This window comes from Lichenostomus cassidix, chromosome 26 (assembly GCF_008360975.1).
Source record: "Lichenostomus cassidix isolate B80296 chromosome 26, HeHo_3.0, whole genome shotgun sequence".
NCBI classification, from domain to species: Eukaryota; Metazoa; Chordata; class Aves; order Passeriformes; family Meliphagidae; genus Lichenostomus; species Lichenostomus cassidix.
This window is the reverse complement of record NC_139506.1, coordinates 395,505-418,276: the sequence shown is the minus strand read 5'-3', so window position 1 is coordinate 418,276 and position 22,772 is coordinate 395,505. Positions and strand designations below refer to the sequence as shown.

Here is a 22,772-nt window from a genome sequence, read left to right as displayed (position 1 = left end):
ACTAAAGCAGGGCAGGGGCTGTTTGGCAGCAAGGGGGAGGCCCCCAGCTTCAGCCCAGCAGGCTCCCAGATGAGATAACTCCTCAGCAGAAGTGTCATGAGGGCGGGAGGGTACCCGTCGCAAAACTTCAAGTGAAATCATGGAAAATCACCAGCCATCCCTCTGAGTCTCAGCAAGGACTGCAGCTGCTCATGTGGAAACTGAGGCACAAAGGCTCACTTTCCCAAAGGGAACAGGGCTTTGCAGTGTTGCCACCTCTGTGACAAGCACAGGGTTTTCTTCTCATGGTTGTGGATCACTTCCCTGTGCCTTGTTCCCTGTCCGAGGAGTCTGCATCCACCTTGGGTTGGAAACCAGCCTGACTGCTGAGATGGATCCCAGCGCTGCCTTCTCTGGCAGAGTCACCCAGGGGCTGGTTCGCTTCAGTGTGCTGCTTCTAGAAGAATTGTAGGGATTGCATTTCCTTGTCCTTCTGTTCAACCTTCAATGAGGGAGAAATCAAAGACTTAACACCTCAGCATGAGGAAGAACTTTCCATGAGGGTGGCAGAGCACTGGAACAGCTGCCTGGAGAGGGCCTGGAGTCTCCCTCTCTGGATATATCCCAAACCCATCTGCATATGTCCCTGTGTCACCTGCTCTGGGTTTGACCCTGCCTTGAGAAGGGGTTAGACTAGATGATTTTCAGATGTCCCTTCCAACCCCAGCTATTCTGAGACTCTGACTTTGGCCTAACAGAGCAAAGCACATGGGGCTTATTTGCAAGGTTATGGAACATAATTATGGATGAGCCACATGCACACCCAGGGCTGGCAAGTGGAGCAGCTCCTGGTAAAGGAAATGGTTGTAACTGGAATTGTGGCTTTTTGTCTCAGGTCAGTGGCTACTGAAACCCCTCCTTGTCCCTGTGGATGGATCTGAGTGCAGACCACATCCTGGAAGAGGGATGTGAGCTTGGTGTCATGGATTAGGTGCATCTGTCTCTTCCCCAACCTCTCATCTGCTGAAGGAATTGGGATTTCTCTAGGATATCCATGTCATTCTATGATGTTGCTGGGTGCAGGTGACTGTAGTGGGGTGTGGTGACAGGATTTGGGGGATTTGGTTTGTGTTTTTACTGGTTTGGAGGAACTCCTTGTGTCAGCTGGAGCAGCTGTGCCACAGGGTGAAATCCAGCTCATGTTCTAGTGACTACATTCCTGTGCTCCTCCAGAACACTCCCTGTGCTCCCACATGGGCTCCTGGGAACCTCAGGGCTTCAGCAGCATCCTCACACCTGTGGTCCTCTCTCCTTCCAGCCGTGTCTTTGGCTGTTTCAAACCCAGAGATGAAGTCTCAAGGTGAGCCTGGGCTTGCTGAATCTCTTGGCCAGGCTTGGGGATCCCAGTTGTCAGAGAGATCATCCAGGCTGGAGCCCTTCCAAGGCCCATTCCTGTCTGTCACCTCACCCCAAAGTGCAGGGGCAGGAGGTTGGTGTGGCTTTACCTTGGCAGTTCTGCCCCTGCCAGATTCCTCCTTGGAATACCCTGGGATCCCACCTTTCTCTGGGGTTAGGGCAGGACACATGGCCCACTTTGGAACAGGGAAACTGAGTCAGTACCCCCACCACCACCCTCACAACACTCACAACACCTCCCTGGGTGACAGAGTCCTGTAGATGTGTGTGTGACTGCGTTTGGGTGCAAGCCCTGGGGGGTTCAGACCCCTCCTCCCGTCAGGAGCTGCCACAGATTTCAGCTCCACGTCTGACAAGGTTTAGCTGAGGAACAATTGTGTCTCTGCACAATGAGGAGCAGGTGGCTGTCTGAAAATACCCTCTGGAAGTGGTGTGTAATGCCTCCCCTCCCACTGGGAAGTATAAATATCAGTGCAATGCTAATGCTTACTGCTCCCTGCAAAGAAACTGCCAGATCTGGACATTTTTCCTCATGGTTTCTCCTGGTTTAGCAGCTCGGAGTGAGCAGGGGCTAAGGTGGGAGCTGCTTTTTGGGTTTGGAGCAAGTCTTTGGGGCAGGAGTGTGTCCTTTAAGGTAAGATATTGGGAGTAGCTGCCTTTTATTGCTTGCAGTGTCCCCTGTCCCCACCCTCTATGGACACCCATGGCTTCCCAACACCTGAGACAGATCCAAACCCTGGAGATGCTGCACAAACCTCCTGTTCTGCCACGGCTGCATCTCCAGCAAGGGACAAGTTGGACATTGTCCCCCTGAGGAAAAGGACACACTGCTGCAGGTGTGGGGACCCCGGGAGGCCTCCCAGACCTGGATGGGACAGGAGGCACTGCTGTGTCTTCTCCCAGGTCGCCACCACACTGCCAGCGCGGATCTCAGCATATCCATCTCACCCTTTGGAATGTGAATCCAATCCTCTGCTGCTAAAAACTGGAACCTTTTTTCCAGCCAGAATGCCTCATTTCCCTTGTTATCCCTGGGTGTCCTGGCCATGGGCTGCCCCTGGCACCAGCCAGGGACCATCTGTGCGGTTCCCTGCTAGGGTGGGGCTATGTTAGGGAATGTGGGAGCACCGTCACCGTATGGACCCCATGGGTAACTGCATCTTCCCTGTCCTGCTGAGGGCACTGGAGGTCCCAAGAGGCCACAGCGTATCCTGGGAATAAATGGAGGGACTTTGGAGAAAGGCTGGAATAAGGCTGTATCTGCTGATTGGTTTGCTTTGTGAAAAGCAGCTTTTTCTCCAGGGATCACCCAGAATGGAGAAGTCAGGATGCTTCATCCACCAGGGCTGCTCCAGTCCAGGCTTGTAAAACTCTAAGAAACCTGTGGAGTGTGTGGAGAGGGGTCTGTGCCTTTCCACACAGGGATAGAGGGAGGGAAGGGAGGATGGAGAAGGGCCTTTGGGGGCTGTGAGACTGTCCGGAGGGATCCGAGGAGCTCCTGGCATATGTGAAGCCCAGTTGGTGTCTCCTTTGGACACTGTGCCATGAACAGCATCTCTCCTGAGATCTCAGGGCACCTGGGAGGGGAAATCACAACCTGTGACCCACAGGGCTATGTGGCAAAGGCTGCTCCAAGACTTTCTGCAGGTGAACATTTCCTGGTTCTACACTTGAATCAGCAATTTCTACTGTTGAGCTAGGGCACTTCAGCCCTCTTTGTCTTGTGCGCAGAATAATATCCCTTTTCCCAACCTCTAATTGCCATATCTTCCACTGAGGGGAAATGGGAAATGAGCTCTCTGGCTTGGTAGAGATGGTGAAGATGTTCCCACTCTGCCATCCCATGGCTCAGCAGGTCAGGACTGACCTTCCCTGGGGGGTTTTCCTGGCTGCTCCGAAGTGGTGTCTGACTTCAGTGAGGGTGGGCAAGACTTGTGCTGGGATGTGGCTCTGTCTGCAGGACCAGTGCTTGGGATGAGCTTGCTGGGAATGCCAGAATACGGCACTTGCAGCCAGTCCATGGGATTGTGTTTAATGCAGCATCACAGGGAGGAGGTGAAAAAAGAGATCCTGAAAGGTAAAACCAACACCAAAGGGGCATCAGACTCTTGTCCCTCCTGGATCTGGCAGGGAGGGGTCAGTGTGGGGATCAGTGTGGATGCTGGACCCCAAGCTCATCCACTTGGGCAGAGGGGAGGTTGTTCCTCTGCCACGGAGCTGTGAGTGAGGGCTGCTGGTGTGGGCTCTGCACCCTGCCTCTGCTCTTCTGAGGCCAGGCCGGGCAGCTGAGGAGGGTTTTCCAGGAGCGGAAAAGATCAAAGTGACGTTTTTATAGGCTGATCAATCTCTGTGAGCTTGTTGCCTCCAAGGAGTGTGTTAAAGCCTCTTTGCCAGCTGTCTGCTGGGTTCTGGTCCTTGCTGACAGAGCCACTGAGGCTTTTCTTTTCCTCTTGTCAGGACTGGGATGGGAGTGGAGCTGTTCAGAGAGGAAACACGAGGCTGTCTCTGTCCTCTGTGTGTGGGTGAAGCTGTGGGTGCTTCTCACCCTTGTTGGGAAGGGAAAGCCAGGGTGCTCCCTGGGACCCAGCATCCCACAGGCAGCCTGACTCACAGCTGAGCTGAGCTACAGTGAGCAAATAATCAGCTCCAGGGCAAAAACCCCATCAGCTGCTCCATGTCTGGGCACCATCGTGGGGAAGTGGCCTCTCCAAGCAGGCAACGTGTGACTGTGCTGTTTTCCATCCCAAAAGTGGAGAAAGCATTATTTTGGAGTGGAGGGGGGAGGGATAGTAAAACAAGCACGTTTTCCCTGGCAGGAAACCTGCTCCCAGCAAGCCTGTGCCTGGCAGCCCCGCAGGACTAAAAATACCCAGCAAGGGCTGGAGCTGTGCAGTGTCTGTTTGCTCAGCTCCCAGCTGTCTCCTCGAAGCCTCACGGCTCTACCCGATGATTATCCCAGCACTTAAGGCCCTCTAAAGCCAGGCAGGAGCATTTAGGGAGTTCTCCCAGAGACAGGCGAAAGGCTGAGATTTACAGGCACTAATTGGGAGTGAGCTTAGACCCCTCTGACCTCCAGCACCAAAGAGCTGCTCTGGGTCTGCCCTCACTGCTGCTGCAGTCACAGTACAGTGTGGGGGGTGTCCAGACTGTCACCCACACTGATGTCCTCAAGGTCCTTCAAAGTGACCACTGGGATGTGTGGGTATGCCTGGGAGCTGCTGAGCTTTGCTGGGCAGGGACAGCCCCTGTGTGTGTCCTCTCCAGCTGGGCCTTCCAGGAGGTGCCTGGGAATGGGTGAGATTCTCTTGCTTTTGGAGAAAATCCCAAGGCCTGAGGTGAGACAGAAATTAAGGGAGTTTACCCTGGGCAGGAGCTTTCTGCACACCCCTGCACATTCCTGCAGGGAATGTGTGCACATCCCTGGATCCGTGGATGTTGCTGTATCCCTGTCCCTGTGCCCACATCCCTGCACACTCACCTGTGCCCATTGCTCACTGAACTTACTTCCTGCTCCACAGGCCTTGAAGACAGCAGGGATCAAACCCAGCTGGTCCTGGCTCCCTCACGTGCCATCCCAAATAAACCCTTTGCAGGTGCCCTGATCCCGGCTGTTGCCCCCTCCTGGTGCTTGGGCTATTCCTGGGACTTGTGGTGTTGCAGTGAAAGCTGCAGTGCTTGAATCCAGAAATGATCACTCACAAATCCATGGGGTAGGAGAGTTCCCATGGCTGTTGGAGGAGTGAATCTGTGATGGGGATGCTGGAGGCAGCTCAGTGTCTGTCCATTGATGTGGATGGTCCCACTGCAGTGCAGGGAATTTTCCACTCTTGGGCTCTGCTGTGGTTCCAGCCAGGATGGGCAAACGAGGCTGGATTGTGTCCAGAGCCACGCTTGGAGGTGGCAGAGCATCCCTCTGGATTTCCCTGCCAGGGATGCTCCGGCAGAAGGATTCTCATGGTGCAGCAGCATCCTGGGGAGCACAGAGAGCCCTGTGTTGGCTGTGCCCACCTGTCTGCGGGCTTCAGGCCAGGCCAGGGGGACTTTGGCTGCTCTCTGTGGTGGTGGGAGGTCTCACCCTGCTCACAGGGCTGCTCCAGCTGCAGGGGGTTGTAGCAGCTCCTGCCTTACACCACAGGGTGTGTCCTTGGTGATCTGGGTTGAGGGGGGAATGTGACCTCACTGGAGACACCCCCAAACCCTGGGCATGGAGGAGCTTTGGGTCACCATTGTTGCCTTGTCCAGGACAGTTTAATCCCTTGCTGAGCATCCTTAGGGACAGAGCACAGAGGCTTTTGGGGACCAGTGGAATGGGGTGAGTCCATCCTGGACCAGCATTGGTGCTGTGCAAGGTCCCTGTGATCACCCTCCCCAGGCTCAGGGGCTGGGCTGTGCTCATTTCCCATCTCCCTGCACAAGCATACTAGGAATAACAGGATGTAGCTGTGGGCAGGAGCATGTTGCTGAGAAACAAAGCCCCCCAAAGTCACACGTGCATGAGCTCAACCATGGGGGGAGCAGAAAGAAAATCAGCTCTTGGCTGTAATTCTGTGCCTCCTCCTGCACCGTGTGGGTCCAGCCCCTTGGATGACCTCTATGGAGTGTGAGAAGCCACCACAGCCCTGCTGGAATTGGCATCTGCAGAGTCTCTTCATGGTAAGGGAATCTCTCCTTTGCAGCTGGGATAAATCTCCATCCCATCATTGCTCTAGTCAGATTTATGTCTAGGTCATTCCCTGAAGCATTTCCCTTCCCCAAGTGCTTGCAGGGCTCTTCCCTCCATGCCTTGATTAATATCTCTTAATTCATCTGCTAATTCTTCCAATTCCCCTCCAGCAGCTGGGCTGTGCCCACGTGGCTGCTTTTGCCATTCATTGTGCTTGGGAACTGCCAGACTTCCCACAGCCTGGATGTTCTTTCTGATCATACCACAAGTAAAGGCACAGCAGGAGAAGGGGGCATGAAAGATGCCTCTTTTGGGGTTTGCACCCAAATTAATAGGTCTTAGTCCTGAGGTAGGGCTGGTTTCTGCTCTCCTTGGCCCTAGATCTCCCTGGAGCTTGGAACATCTTCCCCCCAAGGAAAGCTGCATGGGGGCCATGGGCCTGTGGGTACCCCTGCGGCTGCTTATTAGGGGCAGGAGAACTGGAAAGCATTTTGACTGCTTAATTACAGGGTTGAGGCTCCTGTCCAACTCAACCCAAGGAGAACAGGGGCTGAAATGGTCCCTCACCTCTGTGCCTTTTCCTCAACCAGCCTTGTTTTTGTGGGATGCTGCAGGGATGGAAAGTCCTCAGTGCAGTTATCCCATGAATCGACAGTTATCCTGGTCCTCCACGTCCCAACAGCCAGGATGGAGCCTGAACAACCCTCAAAGCTTCAGGACAGTGTTACATGTCCACAACGTATTTTATCTCACTTGAGGATCCAATCTGTGAAGGGAGGGGAGGACACCACCTGTGAGACAGCCCTGTCCTATGTCCCTGTGTGCTGGAGCTGGCTCTCAGCATCTTACATGGGATGCACAGTGAGGGGCTGCTGCTTTTGCCAGAGCTTCTCTATTTTTAGAGAGTTTTTTGTGTCAAACTTCCCCTCAGCTGATGAGCCAATGTCATCCCAAGAGCAGAGCTCTGATTCCCTGGCCGCAGCAATGTCTGGGTGTGACAAAGGCATCTCCTCACATGTGTCACCTTTGATCAGGGCAGGTCCTCACTGTGCCATCAAGCTGTAGGACACACAAGCTTTCATCCCAGCCCAAAGGGCCAGAACAGGCTGCCCTGGCCCAAGCCTGTGTACAGTCCTTTTCATCCACGTGCATGTGTGGGTTTTAAAGGAAAGTGACACAGAATCACAGCTGGTTTGGGCTGGAAGGGACCTTAAAGCTCATCCAGTCCCACCCCTGCCGTGGGCAGAGAGACCTTCCACTATCCCAGGTTGCTCCAAGCTCTGCCCAGCCTGGCCTTGGACACTTCCAGGGATGGGGCAGCTCCAGCCTCAGATGCCTCCACAGCCTCAGAATATTCAGACCTGTCCTTGAGCATTTTGTCTGAAGAGTTTAAAACTGAAGGGGGGCCTGCTGCAGAAGCAGCACTAGACCAGCACTCCTCACTCTGGGCCTGCCACGTTGTGTTTTGCTGCTCAGCTCGAGTCCTGCCCATGGTTTGTTCCCTGGCACAGATGGTGACCGGGGTGGGCAGGTCTCCAGGGTGGCCGGAGTTACAGTGGCATGCTGACCCTCACTGCTGGGGACCCTCACCCAGCTGCAGAGGGCTGAAGTTCCTCCACAGGGCTGTGGCTGTAGGAATCGCCATCTGGCACCTTGTCTGGGATGGTTTGGGGCTGCAGAAGGGGAGGGGGGGCTGTAGGTACCAGCATCACCCTGGACCTGGATCCTCAGGTGCAGCCATGCTTTAATGCAGACTAAATACTGCCCAAATGTCAGTTCTGCCTCTCCCCTCCAGCCTCTCATCCCCTGCACTTGGGCAGGAATTTGGGGATGCTGCTGCCTCCATCCCCTGGGAGAGGTTTGACCAAGGGATGATGCTGTGGAGTTCAATTGTCACTGAACAGCTGGGCCCAGCACATCTGTCCAGAGAGAGGCGGGGGGACACAGTGGTAACATTAATCCAATCATTCAACTCATTTGTAGCCCTGACTTCTGCCAGCTTTGGGCCAAACTCAGCTTAGAGCCTGATTTTCTGCAAAAGTGAAGTCCTTGAGGCTGGAGAATGCTGGGGCCACAGGCGCCCTGGCCAGCCAGGAGCTCCACATATCCTGGCCAAGGATATATAAATGCCAAAGGCAGTTGCAGGATTTTGGGTGCCCGGGTTGCTGTTTCCTGCAGCCTGGTACCATCCTGGATTTGGTGTAGTGGGAGCAGGAGGTACAACCCTGCACAGCCCATTCTGTGCATGCTGAGCCCACCTGGTGCAGCCCTTGAGGGTTTGATGGGTGGCAGAGGGGGCTGGGCAGGTTCCTGGGTATTTTGGGGGCAGCAGAAGGGATCTGATCTCTGTCCCCTCTCCCATAGGTCACTGCTGGGTGTTTGAAGAGCTGTGATGCCCAACGGAGGCACGTTCCCACATTGGCAGTGACGCCTCATCCAGCTTTAAGGACAACAGTCCGTTGTCACCAGATCCCCCCTCAGCATGCTGGGGCAGCCCAAACGTTCCCTGGACCCTCCCTGTGCTGCTCTTGGCTTGGGCTCTCCATTGGGACAAGTCCTCAAGAGCCACTTTGTCCCTATCTGAACATCCCGTGGGTCACGGATGCTGCAGCCCTTCCGAAAGGCGTCAGGGAGGTGACACATAGGACCCCAGAGAGGTGACACACGGGACCCAGGAGAGTGACACCTGGGAGCTGGCAGTGACGAGCAGTGAGTGGAGCCCTGGTAACTGTGAGGACTTTGGTGGCCAGGACATCCCTGCACCCCGCTGGAGTGATGCCAGCTGCTGCTTAGCACCCCGGAGGAAGGGATGGGAGGTTCTCTCGCCTTCGGCACCCCATTGTCCCCTCCCGTGTTGGCTGCCCTGGCCCCTGGGAGCCTGCAGTGATGTGACCTGTGCTCAGCACCCCCCAGCCCCGTCAGGACCCTCCCCCAGCCAGCCCAGCTATGATGTGCGAGGTGATGCCCACCATCAGCGAGGGGGACCCGCTGGGGCCCCCCCAGGGCTCGGAGGCGGACGCTGACTTCGAGCAGCTGATGGTGAACATGCTGGACGAGAGGGACAAGCTGCTGGACACCCTGCGGGAGACGCGCGAGACGCTCGCTGTCACCCAGAGCCGCCTGCAGGAGACACTTCGGGAGCGCGACCAGCTCCAGAGGCAGCTCAACTCTGCACTCCCACAGGTGAGTTCCTGCCCCTGGCGTGAGCAGAGCCTGCCCTGAGGCACACGAGGGACACTGGATGTGGGGTTTAGCTCATGGCCATGGGAGGGTTGGCCTGGTGTGACAGCAGTGACGCTGCTGGGTGTGTTGCACCTCACGTTGACAGTATGTCCTGTAGGTCCTCCCACGCCAAGTGACAACCAGGTCGGACATGTCCCCTTCTCTGTACCCTTGCTCGTCTATGTGGAGGGGTGGGAGTGCAATCCCCACTGTGCACAGGAGAATGGATTTGGAGAAGGGGAAAAACCTCCCTGAGGAGAACCCAGGAAGACAACAAGGCAGAGGCAGAGCCTGCACTTCCCGTGGGAACAGTCAGTCCATTGGGGGACAGCACTTGGGGAGCAGGTGGCACATTGCAGGCAGCAGATCTGACTTGCTGCCTCCAGTCAATTTCTTGGCATGTCAGGAAGTGCTGAGCCCACACTGGCATTTCAAATAGGGACATTAACCATAAACCATTAACCACTCTCCTTCCCCACTGTGGAGGTCAGCCCTGCTCAGGCCCCTTCCCATGCCAAGAGGGCTCCTTTGCATCAGCCTCATTCCCCAGTGGGGCAATGGGACTTCTATGTCTCTATCTTGGTCCTCAGAGGGGACACTGGAGGCAGAGCTGGTGTAGGGTGAGGACTGGGACATGTCAGGAAGCAGAGGGGCAGAGGACAGTGAGGCTGCCAGAGGTCTGTTCTCAGAAAGCAGCCCAGGGCATGGGAATCAGGGCTTGCCTTGGGGCTTCTGCTGATGCTCTGCTCCTGGTTCCTCCACTTGCAGGACTTCCTCCAGGTGCTCCAGAGACCTGAACTTGTTCTCCACAAAGATGTTCAGGCCAGAAGAGGATGAGGTGGATGAGCCCAGTGTCACAGGGCTGTGCAGGATGGGTCTGAGCTGCCCACCATTTTTGTGGGGTCTTGTGGGACAGCACAGTGTCCCAGGGCTCAGACTTGGGGGAACAGGGATTTTGGGGGGCTGTTGCTCCACTCCATTGTGGGTGTGATGTGGGAGGAGCCCAACAGCCAAGGCAAGCAGGAGGCTTCCAGTGTTTGATCTGTTCTGAGTCTGCAGTGCTGATAACTGAGATCTTAGGTTTTGGGGTTTGGAACACCTTGGAGAGATGGGAAATGGATCAAAACAGGTGGCACAAGCCAGGACAGAGCTTGGGCTGGTGCCTGGCCAGCTCTCTTTATCCCTGCCTTCTCTGGGTCGGGGAAAGCAGCTTGGGAAGGGCTGGTCCATACACAGCTGGGCTGGTCCTGCCTCTGCCCAGGCTGCTGAGAGCAAAACACCCAACAGTGTTTCCCAGGCGCCCCTGGGGTCCCTATGGACGAGTTTCTCCCATCCTGAGTGGTGTGCTGAGACGTACCCAGGGGCTGGGTACACCCAGTCCCACCAGCACCTCCCTGTGCCAGGGGCTTGGTCCCTCTGCTCCTTGCTCTGGAGAGAGCAAGCCAGGTCACCCTGACGCTCTGCCCGCCCTGCCACAGCCTCCCGGATTAAGGGATGCGCGGATTTAGCCTCCGCTCCCGCTCTGGGCCCTCGGAGCCTTGGGGTGTGCTCGGAGCAATCTGGGTCAGCACACAGGGACCCGCTAGCAGCGCTGCGCCCGCGACCCGCTGGCTGCCCGGCCAGCCACCTCCGCTCCCTCCGGCCCTGGGATGTGACAGGGGGCAGTTCCCATGGGGAATTCCCCGGAGCTGCAGCTGCCTCCCTCGGGCGGTTCCTGTGCGGGCAGAGGGGCTCCACGCCCGGGCACGGCGGCTCGCGGTGCCCCCCGTGCTCACCCCCGGACATGAGGGCTCGGCATGAATGCGGGAAGCAAATCCAAAGGCGCTCACCTGCCCAATGGGATTAATCCCAGCATGTGCATGTACCAGGTAAGTGGGACCGGGACATTCAGGTCTCTTCCCAGGGCACTGAGTGGGCCATCCCGTGGGTCTATCCCATCCTCTTCCTCCTTCTCTGTGCATCCTTTTGCCTAGGAGCTTCCTGCAATGTCTCAGACCCCATTGGGATGGGATGCAAGCTGGATTGCTGGGAGAACCCCTTCTTTAGGGGCAGGATTGGGCACCCAGATGCAGTGGTAGTGTGCCCTGGTTGCAGCCAGGCTGGGATGTGCTGCCTGGCGAGGCTGGGGGGGATGACAGCTGGGGACATGTCACTGCACCCTCTCAGGGCACAGAGGCAGCTGGAAGCTGCTGTGTCGGCATGGTATCCAAAGGGACAGGCTGGGAATGTGCCTCTGGTGTGGATCCACGCATGGGGCAGGCAAGGTATGTGTCTGTCCAGGGCAAAGCCCTTGGCAGGGATGCTCCAGGGATGCTCCTGCCTGCAGCTCCCATTCCCCCTTGCCTGTGCCGCATGGCTGAGGTATCCCCACCCCCAATCCATGGGGGCATCCCTGAGCCCCCAATAGGCAGAACTCCAGGTCGATTTCCTGGGGAAACTAAGCTGCCTTAATGCTTCTTAAATGATTTATTTATTCATGTGGGAGTGCTGAATGCAACTTAATCGGGCTGAAAGCTCTGGCTCCAGCCCCCTATCCTCCCTGTTCTGTGGGGAATTTGTGGCCAAGGACCAAGCCCTGAGTAGGGTCTGGGTGCTCTCAGCATCCCCCCAAGGCCCTGGCTTTGCTCCCAGCTCCCTCCTGCCTGGCCCCCCAGCTCAGGTTCTCCTGGGTGCAGGTGCCACCAGGGGATGTGACACTCAGGGCTCCAGGTATATCCAGATGTGTTCCCAGTGCAGGGTCCTATGTGGGATGGAGCTCCTCCCTGTCCTGCTGTGGTTTGGGGGTTTGGCAGGAGTCCCTGTCCCCAGCTGTGTCAGGGGGAGAACAGGCTCCCAGATTTCACGGGGCTGAGTGGTTTCCAATGGCCATGGAAACCTCCTGCAGTTCCTCCTTCCAGGAAGCTCTGCTGCACCTTCAGTGCCTCTTGGGGCTGCCTGGAGAGCTGAGATCTGGCCTTTTTGGGGCGGGCAGACCCCCTACGATTCCCCAAACTTCCTGGAAGTCCTCCGGGAGCTGGGGAATGTCCTGACATCAAGCAATCATCACAAATTCCTCCCATTTAACTTAAAAGTGTATCTCAAGTTAACTTGCAAAGACCAGCAGGGAAATGGGAAGCCCCAGGTGGGGGAAAACACCCACTGGGTAAGACCCTTAAAGTGTCTTCAGATTTTGGGGAGGGATGGAGGGATCTGGCAGCTGTGTGGAACTGTTGGAGCTGCTTGTGCTCCCACAAGACCAGGATGCAGAGATGGTGGATTCCTGCTTGCCTGGCTGCACAGCGCTCCTCCCTGAGCAATCCCAGGTGGAAATACACATCCTGAGGAAGGGAGGACACCAATTTCCCATGGATGGTCTCACAGAGCCCCAGTGTTGTATCCAGGAGGTCTGGGATGTGCCGGTGCCCAGCATTGGGGGTGGGTGATGGTCGAAGCCCTGGGTTTACCCGGCAGGATTTAATCTGTGTAATCCCATGCTACAACTGCCGGGGTTGTGTTTATCCCCTCAGCTCCAATTTGGGGCTTTCTCCTCATTCTGCTCCACTCCTGGGACAAGGAGAGGTGGGATGATGGGGCTGCCGGCACGGGCAGATGACGAATGGGGCTCTGTCCCTCGTGTGCCGAGTCAGCAACGCTGGTTTCCCAGCGCGGGCATCTTTCCCACACATCCCCCGCAGCTCCCGTCAGGAGCAATCTCTCCAATTAGGGGCTTTAAAATGCCATTAATCCTGCAGCTGGAGCCGGTTTGTCCCCAGGCTCGAGTGTGTCGGAGCAGCAGCCATGCTCCTGCCACAAACAGGGAATTTTGCTGGCTGTGGTGTGATCCCACTGCATCCCTGTCTGCTGTGGACAGCACCGGGAGAGGAGCAGCAGGGTCCTGGGCTGAGGACTTTGGCATTTCAGCTTTTCTATGTTTTTCCATGCCTTGGAGCCTCCCGCTCAGTGCTTCCAAACCTCTTCTTGCTTTTCCAGCCATCTCCATGTGCCTGATTCCTGGCCTCCCTTGCAGCTCTTCCCTGTGCCTTCCCCATTGATGCAGCCAAGGAGGAAAACCCCAAATCCCCAACATGCTTGGTGCCGACTGAAGATCCAAGTCCCAATCCACAACATCCCACTTCAATACCTTGTGTGCTGCTCCAGGTCTCACTCCCTTCTCCGACAGTGAAAACAGCATCCCTCCATCCTGCTCCATCCCATTATTGTGCTCCATCCCATTACTGTGCTCCATCCCTCCGTCCTGCTCCATCCCTCCGTCCTGCTCCATCCTTCCGTCCTGGTCCATCCCTGCTCTCTCTCACCCCAGGACTTGGGGCTGAGCCCAGTCAGTTGCACTGTGGGAGGTTTGGTTTTTATCCAAACTGGCCCCTTCCCAGGCTGCTGGGCTTCCTGCAGGGCTCCTGGGGACTCCCAGGCTGTGTCTCATCATCTATCCTTTGATTGAAGATCAGGCACCTCTCCTTCACTTTCTAATCTGTTTATAGGTGTCCGTGCTTAGTCCCAGAGCTTATCAGAGCCAGGCAGGCGCCTCTGCCTCGCCTGGGAGATGAGGCCAGGGCAGAGAAAAATCATCTGGATCTTCTTTATCTCCACTTTCCTAGGATGTAGGGCTGTGGCACACCTGTGGATGGGGATGGAGGCTGCACTGCACAGTGTGACACTGAAGCTGGGAACAGCTTGTCATGGTCCCCAACTCGCCTGGTGCCTGCAAGAGCAAGGTGGCAGTACTGGCATCTGGCACAGCTGGGGCTGAGGGAGGTTGCTACAGGCGGGTGCTGGAGCGATTTATTACTATTTTTCATTCCCAAGGCATCCAAGTCAGGCCCTGTGTACTCGGCTGACCTCACTGCTGGCCTGGCTCACCGCAGGGCTGTTGCTATTTTTGGTGTAAATGTTCCTTTTTGCAGCCTTTCCCCGCGGGGGGACAGTTATCAAGGGCTCTTCGGTTTGCCATGGCATGCTCCAGGCCTGGCACAGGATGTGGGGCACAGAGCACAGGATGCAGCCAGTATTCCTGTTGGGATGGAGGGCTCGGAGAGGAACACCCCGAGGGCAGGGCTGTCAGGAGCTCTGTGCTGTGCCCACCCCTGGCTGTGACCTGCTGACCGCGTGTGCGCCAGGCTGGCCGCGGCAGGGGCTGCCTCCCTCTCTCCAGAGGATTTGCTCCCCTTTAATCCCCTCTTTCGGGATGAAATCCTGATTGTGGGAGCAGCTGTACAGCCGGGCCACCACAGCGAGGGAACACGGGGAAAGGAGGTTGAGTGCTGGTGGTCGCTGTCCTCAGTGCTGACCATCCCTGTCCCCAGCGCTGGTGACCTCTGTCCCCAGCAAGGCATCCCTGTCCTCTTGTTGCCTCCAATGCCTTGTCCCACCCATCCCACTTTGCCCATCCCTGTTCACTCCAGTGGGAAGAACATCCATGTCCACAGCTGGTGTCCCCTGCCATCCACGGGGCAGAGCAAGCGGTTTCCAGCTTTGCAGATCCAGAGGCTTTGCATCCACAGGGTCCCTGCCCCGGTACTGGAAGAGCCCAGAGCCGATGTGTCCCCTGCCTCTACAGCTCGGGCTGCTGGAAGACATTCCCGAGGCCATCCCAGCTGCTAGGATGCCTTTCCCGAGCTCCTTGAGCCCTGCCGCCTGTCTCTTGGTGTATTGAAGGACTGGGGGCGTGACAGATCCCTAAATCCGAGTCAGCCGGCGATGCACAGGCACCTCTCTGGCACATCTCCCTGCTGCTTTCTGCTCGCCGGCATTCCCAGCCCGTCTCTAATCCGCAGGGATGCTCGGGAGCTGCTGGCAGCGCTTGCATAACCCGTGCAATGCGCACGTGTGTGTGCAGCTGGGCTGTCCCGAGCCTGATCCCGCCGGGATCCCAGCGCCAGGGAGAGTTCGGCTCCGGGAAGGGCTGGGCTGGCTCGGCAGGGTCCCAGCAGAGCTAGATCTGCAGAGGGCTCCTTGTGCTCTGGGGGCTGTGGGATGATCTGGAGCGAGTGTGGGATGGGGCACGGCAGAGATTTGTGACAGATGTTTGGGGTATTGTGACACATTTGGGGGAGCACTTGTGGGGAGAGGAGTGATCCTCTGGAGGGGGCTGGAGGGATCCCTGGGGAGGGGATGGGGACAGGGGTGATCCCAGAACTGGAATGATCCTTGCAGAAATGGTGGGGTGGCCTCAGGGCTGGCATGGTCCCTGGGGAAGGGATGGGGCAGGAGTGGGTCTGGGAAGGAACTGGGGGCATGATGCCCTGGGGTGATGCCTGAGCAGGGGTTTTGGAGCAGGGATGTGGAGCAGGGATGTGGGGTGACAGTGGCCTGAGGCAGTTGAGGGGCAGGAAAGCAGCTATTGATGGGGACAATGACTCTTTCCCTTCCCCCACACTGCGACCTGCTTGGGTCCTGTCCCACTGTGGGGTCTGAGCTGCACCAGTGCCACCATGGTCTCCACCAATCCCAGTCTACAAACCCCACCAGTGAGAGAAGTTTGGGGTGGGAAGGGAGAGGGAAAACCTGGCTGGGGCAAACAGATGAAAAAGCTGTGGATTTCATGGAGCTTCAGCTGTTGCAGGAGGTTTCACTTGGAGCTAAGTAGAGCATTTGGTTCAGCCTAACCCTCAATGCTTTGCTTTGGTTTGAAGGGTTTTTATTTGCTAAACCTGAAAATTAAAGTGAAAGAGAATTTCATGCTGTAAGACAGCTCTCAGCCCCCTCTCGAAATTTGGGTTGTTAATGCTCCATCAGATCCTTCTCAGCTTCTTCTGAAACCCTTTGCCTTTTAAAATTCTTCCTGACAGCACCAAGCCTGGTGTGAATTCATGGCGTGTTCCCACATTTGCATTTCTCACCCTAAGAAATCCCAGCTGCAAAACCTCGCTTGGGCCTGGCACCACTGAAGAGCAACTGGGAGCAATGGGAGGTGTTTCTGGGCTCACCCAGGTGCCTGGGTTTCATTTTTTAAGGCAAAGTGAACCCTCCTGCATCCGTGGGACTTCAAAGCGAGCTTCCCTTCCCCTCTGACACAGACACAAGCGCGATTGTGGTTTCTACTGTATCCTGAGGGATGTGCTGGGTGTGCAGCATTCCTTTGGCATTGCTCTGGGCATGGCTCTTCACTGCTGGCTGTCACATCCCTGGAGGGAGCAGTGACAGCAGCAAGTGATGGTGGCACCTGGCACATCTCCTGCTGTACCCTATCCCTCTCAGCTGGGATTCGGGGCCTGGGGGTGTCCCATAGGAAGCTGGACTGGGGCAGCAATCTCTTTTGGATGTAAGTTTTGGATGATTCCAAGTCTTGAGGTCATGATAAAAGCTGGCTGAGGGCCAGGGGACTGATCCTGGCTGAAGCTTTGTAGTGAGTGTTAGCTTGCTGGGATGCTCCAAGGTGGGAGCTGCATCCAGGGGACAGTGGGAATGGGAATGTGCTGGTGGGCTTGACTGGGATGCTTTAAATACCACCAAGCACATCTGCAGCTGTAGAGCAGTTTCTTTTGTTGTTGGACATCAAGCCAAGTGGATACGTTTGGGATGCTGCGTTCTTCTTGTCCCCCTCCTGGCCTGGCTGTGCTCCTCCCCCAGTTTCTCCATGTTCCCCTCAGTGTCACTGTCTCTCCCTGGTTGGGTTTGGATGGGAAATGCTGTGCTGGAGGTCTGGCAGTGGGGCTGGAATGCTGGCTCCATGCCCATCCTTCTGCCCTCCACAGGAGTTTGCCACGCTGACACGGGAGCTCAGCGCCTGCCGAGAGCAGCTCCTGGAGAGGGAGGAGGAGATCTCGGAGCTGAAAGCTGAGCGCAACAACACCCGGGTAAGCCTGGAGACCCTGTTGGTAGCCCTCAGCCCTGGGAATGTGGGACCCCAGGGGCTACTGGGCCCATCCCGGCAGTGACAGCCCCTCTCTCATCCCCCTGCAGCTCCTGCTGGAGCACCTGGAGTGCCTGGTGTCACGGCATGAGCGCTCACTCAGGATGACCGTGGTCAAGCGCCAGGCCCAGTCGCCATCCGGGGTGTCCAGTGAGGTCGAGGTGCTCAAGGCACTCAAATCACTCTTTGAGCATCACAAGGCGCTGGATGAAAAGGTGGGAAAGCTGCTGAGACCTCTTAGAGCTCCTGCTCAGAGCTCCTTCTCCCAGCCCTCCGCTCCCTCCCTGCCACTTTATGACATGGGGGTCCTCAGCAGGAAGGTCTTGGATATACAAGAGCTGCACTGAGGAGCTCCTGGGGCTGCCTGGTGGATGCTCTGGGTTTGAGGCTGACAGGGACAGGGAACTTGCCCAAGTCACTGTCAGGGTAGTGGCATTTGACACCCTGGGTCAGTCTTTGCTCTTCCTCCTCATTTAATCACCTCAAGCATCTCCTTCCTTAGGAGATACCTCCAGGCTGTCCTGGCCAGAGATCTCCAAAAACTGGCCCAGGCTGTTGTCTCCAACACGCTTCCACTCTCCCCTATGATGGGCTGGATAATCCTGAGCCTGTGAATCCACCTGAGCCTGGCTGTCAGCCCAACAAACAGGCCTGGGAGCTTGCCTAGATCCTGGACACCCTCATCCCAAATAAATAACAGCCTTTCCCATTGTTTCACTCACCTGCAGGTCAGGGAACGCCTGCGAGCAGCCTTGGAGCGAGTGGCCACCTTGGAGGAGCAGCTCGTGGATGCCCATCGTCAGGTAAGAGGTACCTGGGCACCTGCTGAGCTGGGAATGTTCCCTGTTACCTTTGGGAATTCACGTGGAATTTGCTCAAATACCACCTTCAGACGGCCATGCAGATCAGAGAGGTGACATTTGGGCAGGTTTGATGTAAGGCTTTTGATCTAAAATTGCTGTTTACTTGAAGGTTTGTCTGTATTTAAGGAAACCTTGTAAAGATTCTGAAAACCTTTTGTCTCACAGGTGATATTTTCCCATTGTTTTGCTGTTTGAAATTCATGTCACTTACAAAAACAGTCTCAATCTGAATCATTTCCAGGGGGCTGAGGCTGACTTGGGATTTCCCCTGATTTGGCAGAGACCCAAAGCATGCTGCTCCAAGCACCTCATCTTGCATCCCACATCTCCTTCCCTGCTGGAACCCTGGGGCTGGGACTTCGCTGTCCTCAGCCTCCAGCCGTGGTCATCTCAGAATCCCAGAATCCCAGACTCGTTTGGGTGGGGAGGGACTTTAACACTCATCTCATTCCATCCCCTGCCATGTGCAGGGACACCTTTCAGTTGACCAGGTTGCTCCAAGCTCCATCCAATCTGGCCTTGGACACTTCCAGGGATGGTGACTCCCATTACTCCCCTTGGCAGCCTGTTCCAGGGCCTGACCACCCCTTCAGGGAAAATTTTTTCCTGTTGTCTAACCTGACCCTCCCGTGGCACAGCGTGAGACCATTTCCTCTCATCCTGGCCCTTGTTCCCTGAGAGCAGAGTCTGACGCCCATGTGGCTGCAACCTCCTGTCAGGGAGTTGGGGAGAGCCAGAAGGTCCCCCCTGAGCCTCCTTTTCTCCAGGCTGAGCCCCCCCAGCTCCTTCAGCTGCACCTGGTGCTCCAGAATCTTCCCCCAGCTCCATTCATTTTCCTGGACATGCTCCAGCACCTCAATGTCCTTCCTGAAGGGAGGGGCCCAGAGCTGCCCCCAGGTGTGATCCCAGCAGTGCCAGCTCAGGGCTGTTCCTCACCCGATCCTTCTGTCCTTCCAGCCACAAGCAGGACAGGCAAGAAGCCGCTGCAGCCCTGGATGCAGCAAGACTGGCTTCACATGTGGCTGGCTCAGGTTTCTCTCCTGCTGTCTCCCACTGAACTCCCACTGTTCCCATGCAGGTGGCAGCTCTGCAGCAAGGCTCCAGCCGGGAGCCTGTGGCAGGCGAGCGCGATGAGAGGGAACCCAAGGAACCAGCGCCAAAGCTTCCCTGGAAGGTGAGAGCCCTGGAAACCCCTGCTCTGCCCATGCTCAGCAAGGCCATTGTCTCTCCCACCCCCCTGTTGCTGGCTCCAGGGTGCTGAAAACCTTTTTCCCTCTCTGCTGGGTCCAGCCCCATGGGAAATGTCATTCTTGGTGCATACAGGCCATTTCTGAGCAGGGAGGAATTTGTGCTCGGGTGCTCAAAGGGGTTCTGCTTCCCAGAGATCACAAAATGGTTTGGTTGGGAAGAGATCTTAAAGGCCGTCTTCTTGTTCCAGCCCTCCCACCATGGGCAGGGACACCTTCCCAGATGCTCTGGGAAGCCCTCAGCCATCCCTATTCCATCATTCCTGCAATAAGCTCCCTCCCTGGCTTGCGAAGGCTGTTGATGGAGGTCCCAGAGCCCCCTGTCTCCATTTCCACCCCCTCACCGAATCCCTGCAGGGCTGCATTCCACTTTGAGTGGCAGCAGGCAATGCCACAGTTCCGGAGCTTTGGGACAGCCCAGCATCCACCTCCCTCTCTGGTGCCTTGCAGCGTCTCTCCAACGGCTCTGTCCACGCGGATGATGAGGCCGGGCGGGTGGTGGAGCTGCAGGAACTCCTGGAGAAGCAGAATTTCGAAGTGGTCCAGGCCAAGGAACGAATCTCTGCCTTGGCCGCCAGCGTGGCTGAGCTTGAGGAGGATCTGGGCACTGCCAGGAAGGATCTGATCAAATCCGAAGAGATGAGCAGCAAGTACCAGAGGGACCTCCGAGAGGTGAGTCCCTGTGCCCCTGCACTGCCAAGCCTGGGGCAGAGACCTCACAGCAGCTCCCATAGGGCTGGGAAGAGAATGGAATTCCTGTTGTGTGCAGGGTATTCCCCAAAAGAGGCCACTACCTTTGGGAAGTTGTCCCGAAGTCTGCCAGCAGGACTTCTCTGAGGTTACAGACAGGCTCTCAGGTGTGCTGCACACCTGGGGCAGTGACCTGTGTCCTTGTGAGGTTTTCCTGTGATTGTTTGACTCAACCTGTATCACTGTCCCACTCTGCTGTCCCTCATCCCTGTGTCAAGGGGGATTTTCACACCCCTTGGACTCAGGGTGTCCCAGGCTCTGGGAGCTGGGTAGCCACACTGTTCCCAAACTGCTGTCACAGAGCAGGATGTGACAGCCCCATCACTTCCCCAGGCCCTGGCGCAGAAGGAGGACATGGAGGAGAGGATCACCACGCTGGAGAAACGGTACCTGGCAGCCCAGCGAGAAGCCACCTCTATCCATGACCTCAATGACAAACTGGAGAACGAGTTGGCCAACAAGGAATCCCTGCACCGCCAGGTACCGAAACTGGACCCAAAGTGTCCCCCCACCCCAGGGGCCTGGGGGGAAGAACGGGGTGCTGCAGGTGGGACATGCTGGGCACCCATCCTGCTGTCCCACAGTGCGAGGAGAAGGCCAGGCACCTGCAGGAGCTGCTGGAGCTGGCAGAGCAGAAGCTGCAACAGACGATGAGGAAAGCAGAGACGCTGCCTGAGGTGGAAGCAGAGCTGGCCCAGCGCATTGCTGCGCTCACCAAGGCAAGTGGCAGGGGTGGCATCGGGGCTAGAAGGGAGGGACAAGAGCTGGAGGGGAGGGGATTGGAGAAGGAGGGCAGGGATCATAGCTGGAGGGCAGCACCGGGAACGGAGGAGGAGCTGAGTCAGGCCGCCCCCTGCAGCATGGAGCCCCCGGCAGCCCAAGGCATTATGCTTTTCTTCCCAGCTGTGGCCTCTGTCCCCTACAATCCCCACAGCTGCAGGGACAAGGCACTGCCTTTAAAGCTCTCAATGTGTCCTGCACACTTGGAGTTTGCTCCCTTCTTTCGGCCCCTTTCTCCAAGGCAGGGATGGCCCTGTTGGTGTGGATGCCCTTCAGCTTGTGTGGGACCACTCTGGGATGAGGAAGAAGCACCAGGCTAGACGTAGGAGGCTTCAGGCCTGGAGGGAGGGATGGATATGGCCATCCCTGCCCTTCCTGGGTTCTGGAATGGTGTTCAGTCCCTCACAGAGCAGCTCCAGCTCCCGTCACCATGCTGGCAGGGCTGGTTTGGGCTCACAGTGAGCCCTGGCAGGGATGCAGGTAGTGGGAGAGAGCCCTGCATCCCAGGAAGGATGGGGATGCAGAGATGGATGCAGGCTTGCAGCAGGGCCCTCATGGCTTTGGGGACCATAATCCAAGAGGGCTGCTCTACTTTTCCCAGGCAGAAGAGAGGCACGGTAGCATCGAGGAGCACCTGCGGCAGCTGGAGACTCAGCTGGAGGAGAAGAACCAGGAGCTGGCAAGGGTAGGTCCTGATATTTCCCTTGGTGCCTGGATTGCTGCTCAGGAGCAGGATGGGAGAGCAGCCTGGCTGATCTTTTCCCATCCAGGATCTCTCAAACTGGAGCCACACAGGAGATTGTGGCACTCTCTGCTGTGATTTCCCCTCTCCCAGGCATCTAAGTCTTGCTGTTGACATTCCACACCCACTCCTCTCTCAGCATCACCCCCTGGGGCAAGTTGGGACCCCAAATGCAGGGTGGAAGGGGAGGCTTCAGCAGCTTTTCCCCTGAGCCTGGATCGGCAGGAAGAAAAGGGCAGGGAGGCTGGGCTGCATAGTCCCTGCTGTGCTCCTGAGCCAGGCACTGGGCTGTCCATGCAGAAGGCTGTGATGCCCATTTCTCGGGTCACTCAGGTGATGTTACAGATGTGCCGCTGGGGAAGCCCCTGGATGTTTTGCCCTAGGACAGATATTTGAAAATCCAGAGGTTTGATATCCATTGGGGTCTGGAATGTGTCCCCAGTGTGGATATTCCTGGCAGATACAAAGGAGAAGCTTTCTTGAGGCGCAGGCAGGCAGGATCTCCCTAAATTCTGTCCTCTCCTATTCACCCTGGCTGGAATGTGGCAGAGACCAGCAAAGGGTCTGACCAGTGCTGTAAGAGGTGGCTTTGTCCCCAAAAGTTGGGCCTGGTGGATCAGCTCTGACTCCATGGCAGCACAGGATGGCAGGAGGGCTCCGAGCCCGTCTGGATGTGACATGGATGTCACTGTGTCTGTCCCAGGCCCGCCAGCGGGAGAAGATGAATGAGGAGCACAACAAGCGGCTCTCAGACACCGTGGATCGGTTGCTGAGCGAGTCCAACGAGCGGCTGCAGCTGCACCTCAAAGAGAGAATGGCAGCCTTGGAGGAGAAGGTAGTACTTGGGGCGGGGATCCTCTGGGGGTCGAGGGGTCTTCTCCCCTCCCTCCCTGTCCATGAGCATCTGTGCCTCATGCAGCCGTGGCCCAGGGCTGGAAGTGCCTGGGCAGCGCTGGAGAAATGGTGACATGCAGGACACGGCCATGCTGGGGCTGGTGGAGCACTGGGAACTGCTCTGATCACCTTGCCTGGGGAGAACCCCTCCCCACCACCTCCCACCTCCCACAGCAGCAGGATTTGTCCTTCTCCATTCCCTTGCTTCCCTGTGTCTGCTGGTGCAGCCTCAATGCCACCTGTGCCCTGTGGCTGCTGGAGCAATTTGCGACTGCATTTTGCAGGAAAAATGCAGTGTTCTTCCTGTCCCAGTGCCCATTCCTCCATGTGCTGCCTTAAAACCTTCCTGCGCCCAGGTCTGGACTGA

At 56.8% G+C, this 22,772-nt stretch overlaps 1 protein-coding gene across 8 annotated transcripts in view; it reads left to right on the top strand.

The window, feature by feature from the left end:
• Window positions 1–22,772, top strand: part of PPFIA4 (PPFI scaffold protein A4) — a 60,264-nt gene that overhangs the window by 17,746 nt on the left and 19,746 nt on the right. For all 8 annotated transcript variants that reach the window (XM_085083137.1, XM_085083135.1, XM_085083139.1 and 5 more), the window contains exons 2-11: window positions 8,423–9,241; window positions 16,972–17,073; window positions 17,180–17,344; window positions 17,858–17,932; window positions 19,071–19,166; window positions 19,690–19,911; window positions 20,323–20,469; window positions 20,574–20,712; window positions 21,375–21,454; window positions 22,215–22,346. In XM_085083137.1, the coding sequence (XP_084939263.1) occupies window positions 9,005–9,241; window positions 16,972–17,073; window positions 17,180–17,344; window positions 17,858–17,932; window positions 19,071–19,166; window positions 19,690–19,911; window positions 20,323–20,469; window positions 20,574–20,712; window positions 21,375–21,454; window positions 22,215–22,346 (1,395 nt within the window). In that variant the 5' untranslated portion in view covers window positions 8,423–9,004. The remainder of the gene's footprint in view (window positions 1–8,422; window positions 9,242–16,971; window positions 17,074–17,179; window positions 17,345–17,857; window positions 17,933–19,070; window positions 19,167–19,689; window positions 19,912–20,322; window positions 20,470–20,573; window positions 20,713–21,374; window positions 21,455–22,214; window positions 22,347–22,772) is intronic.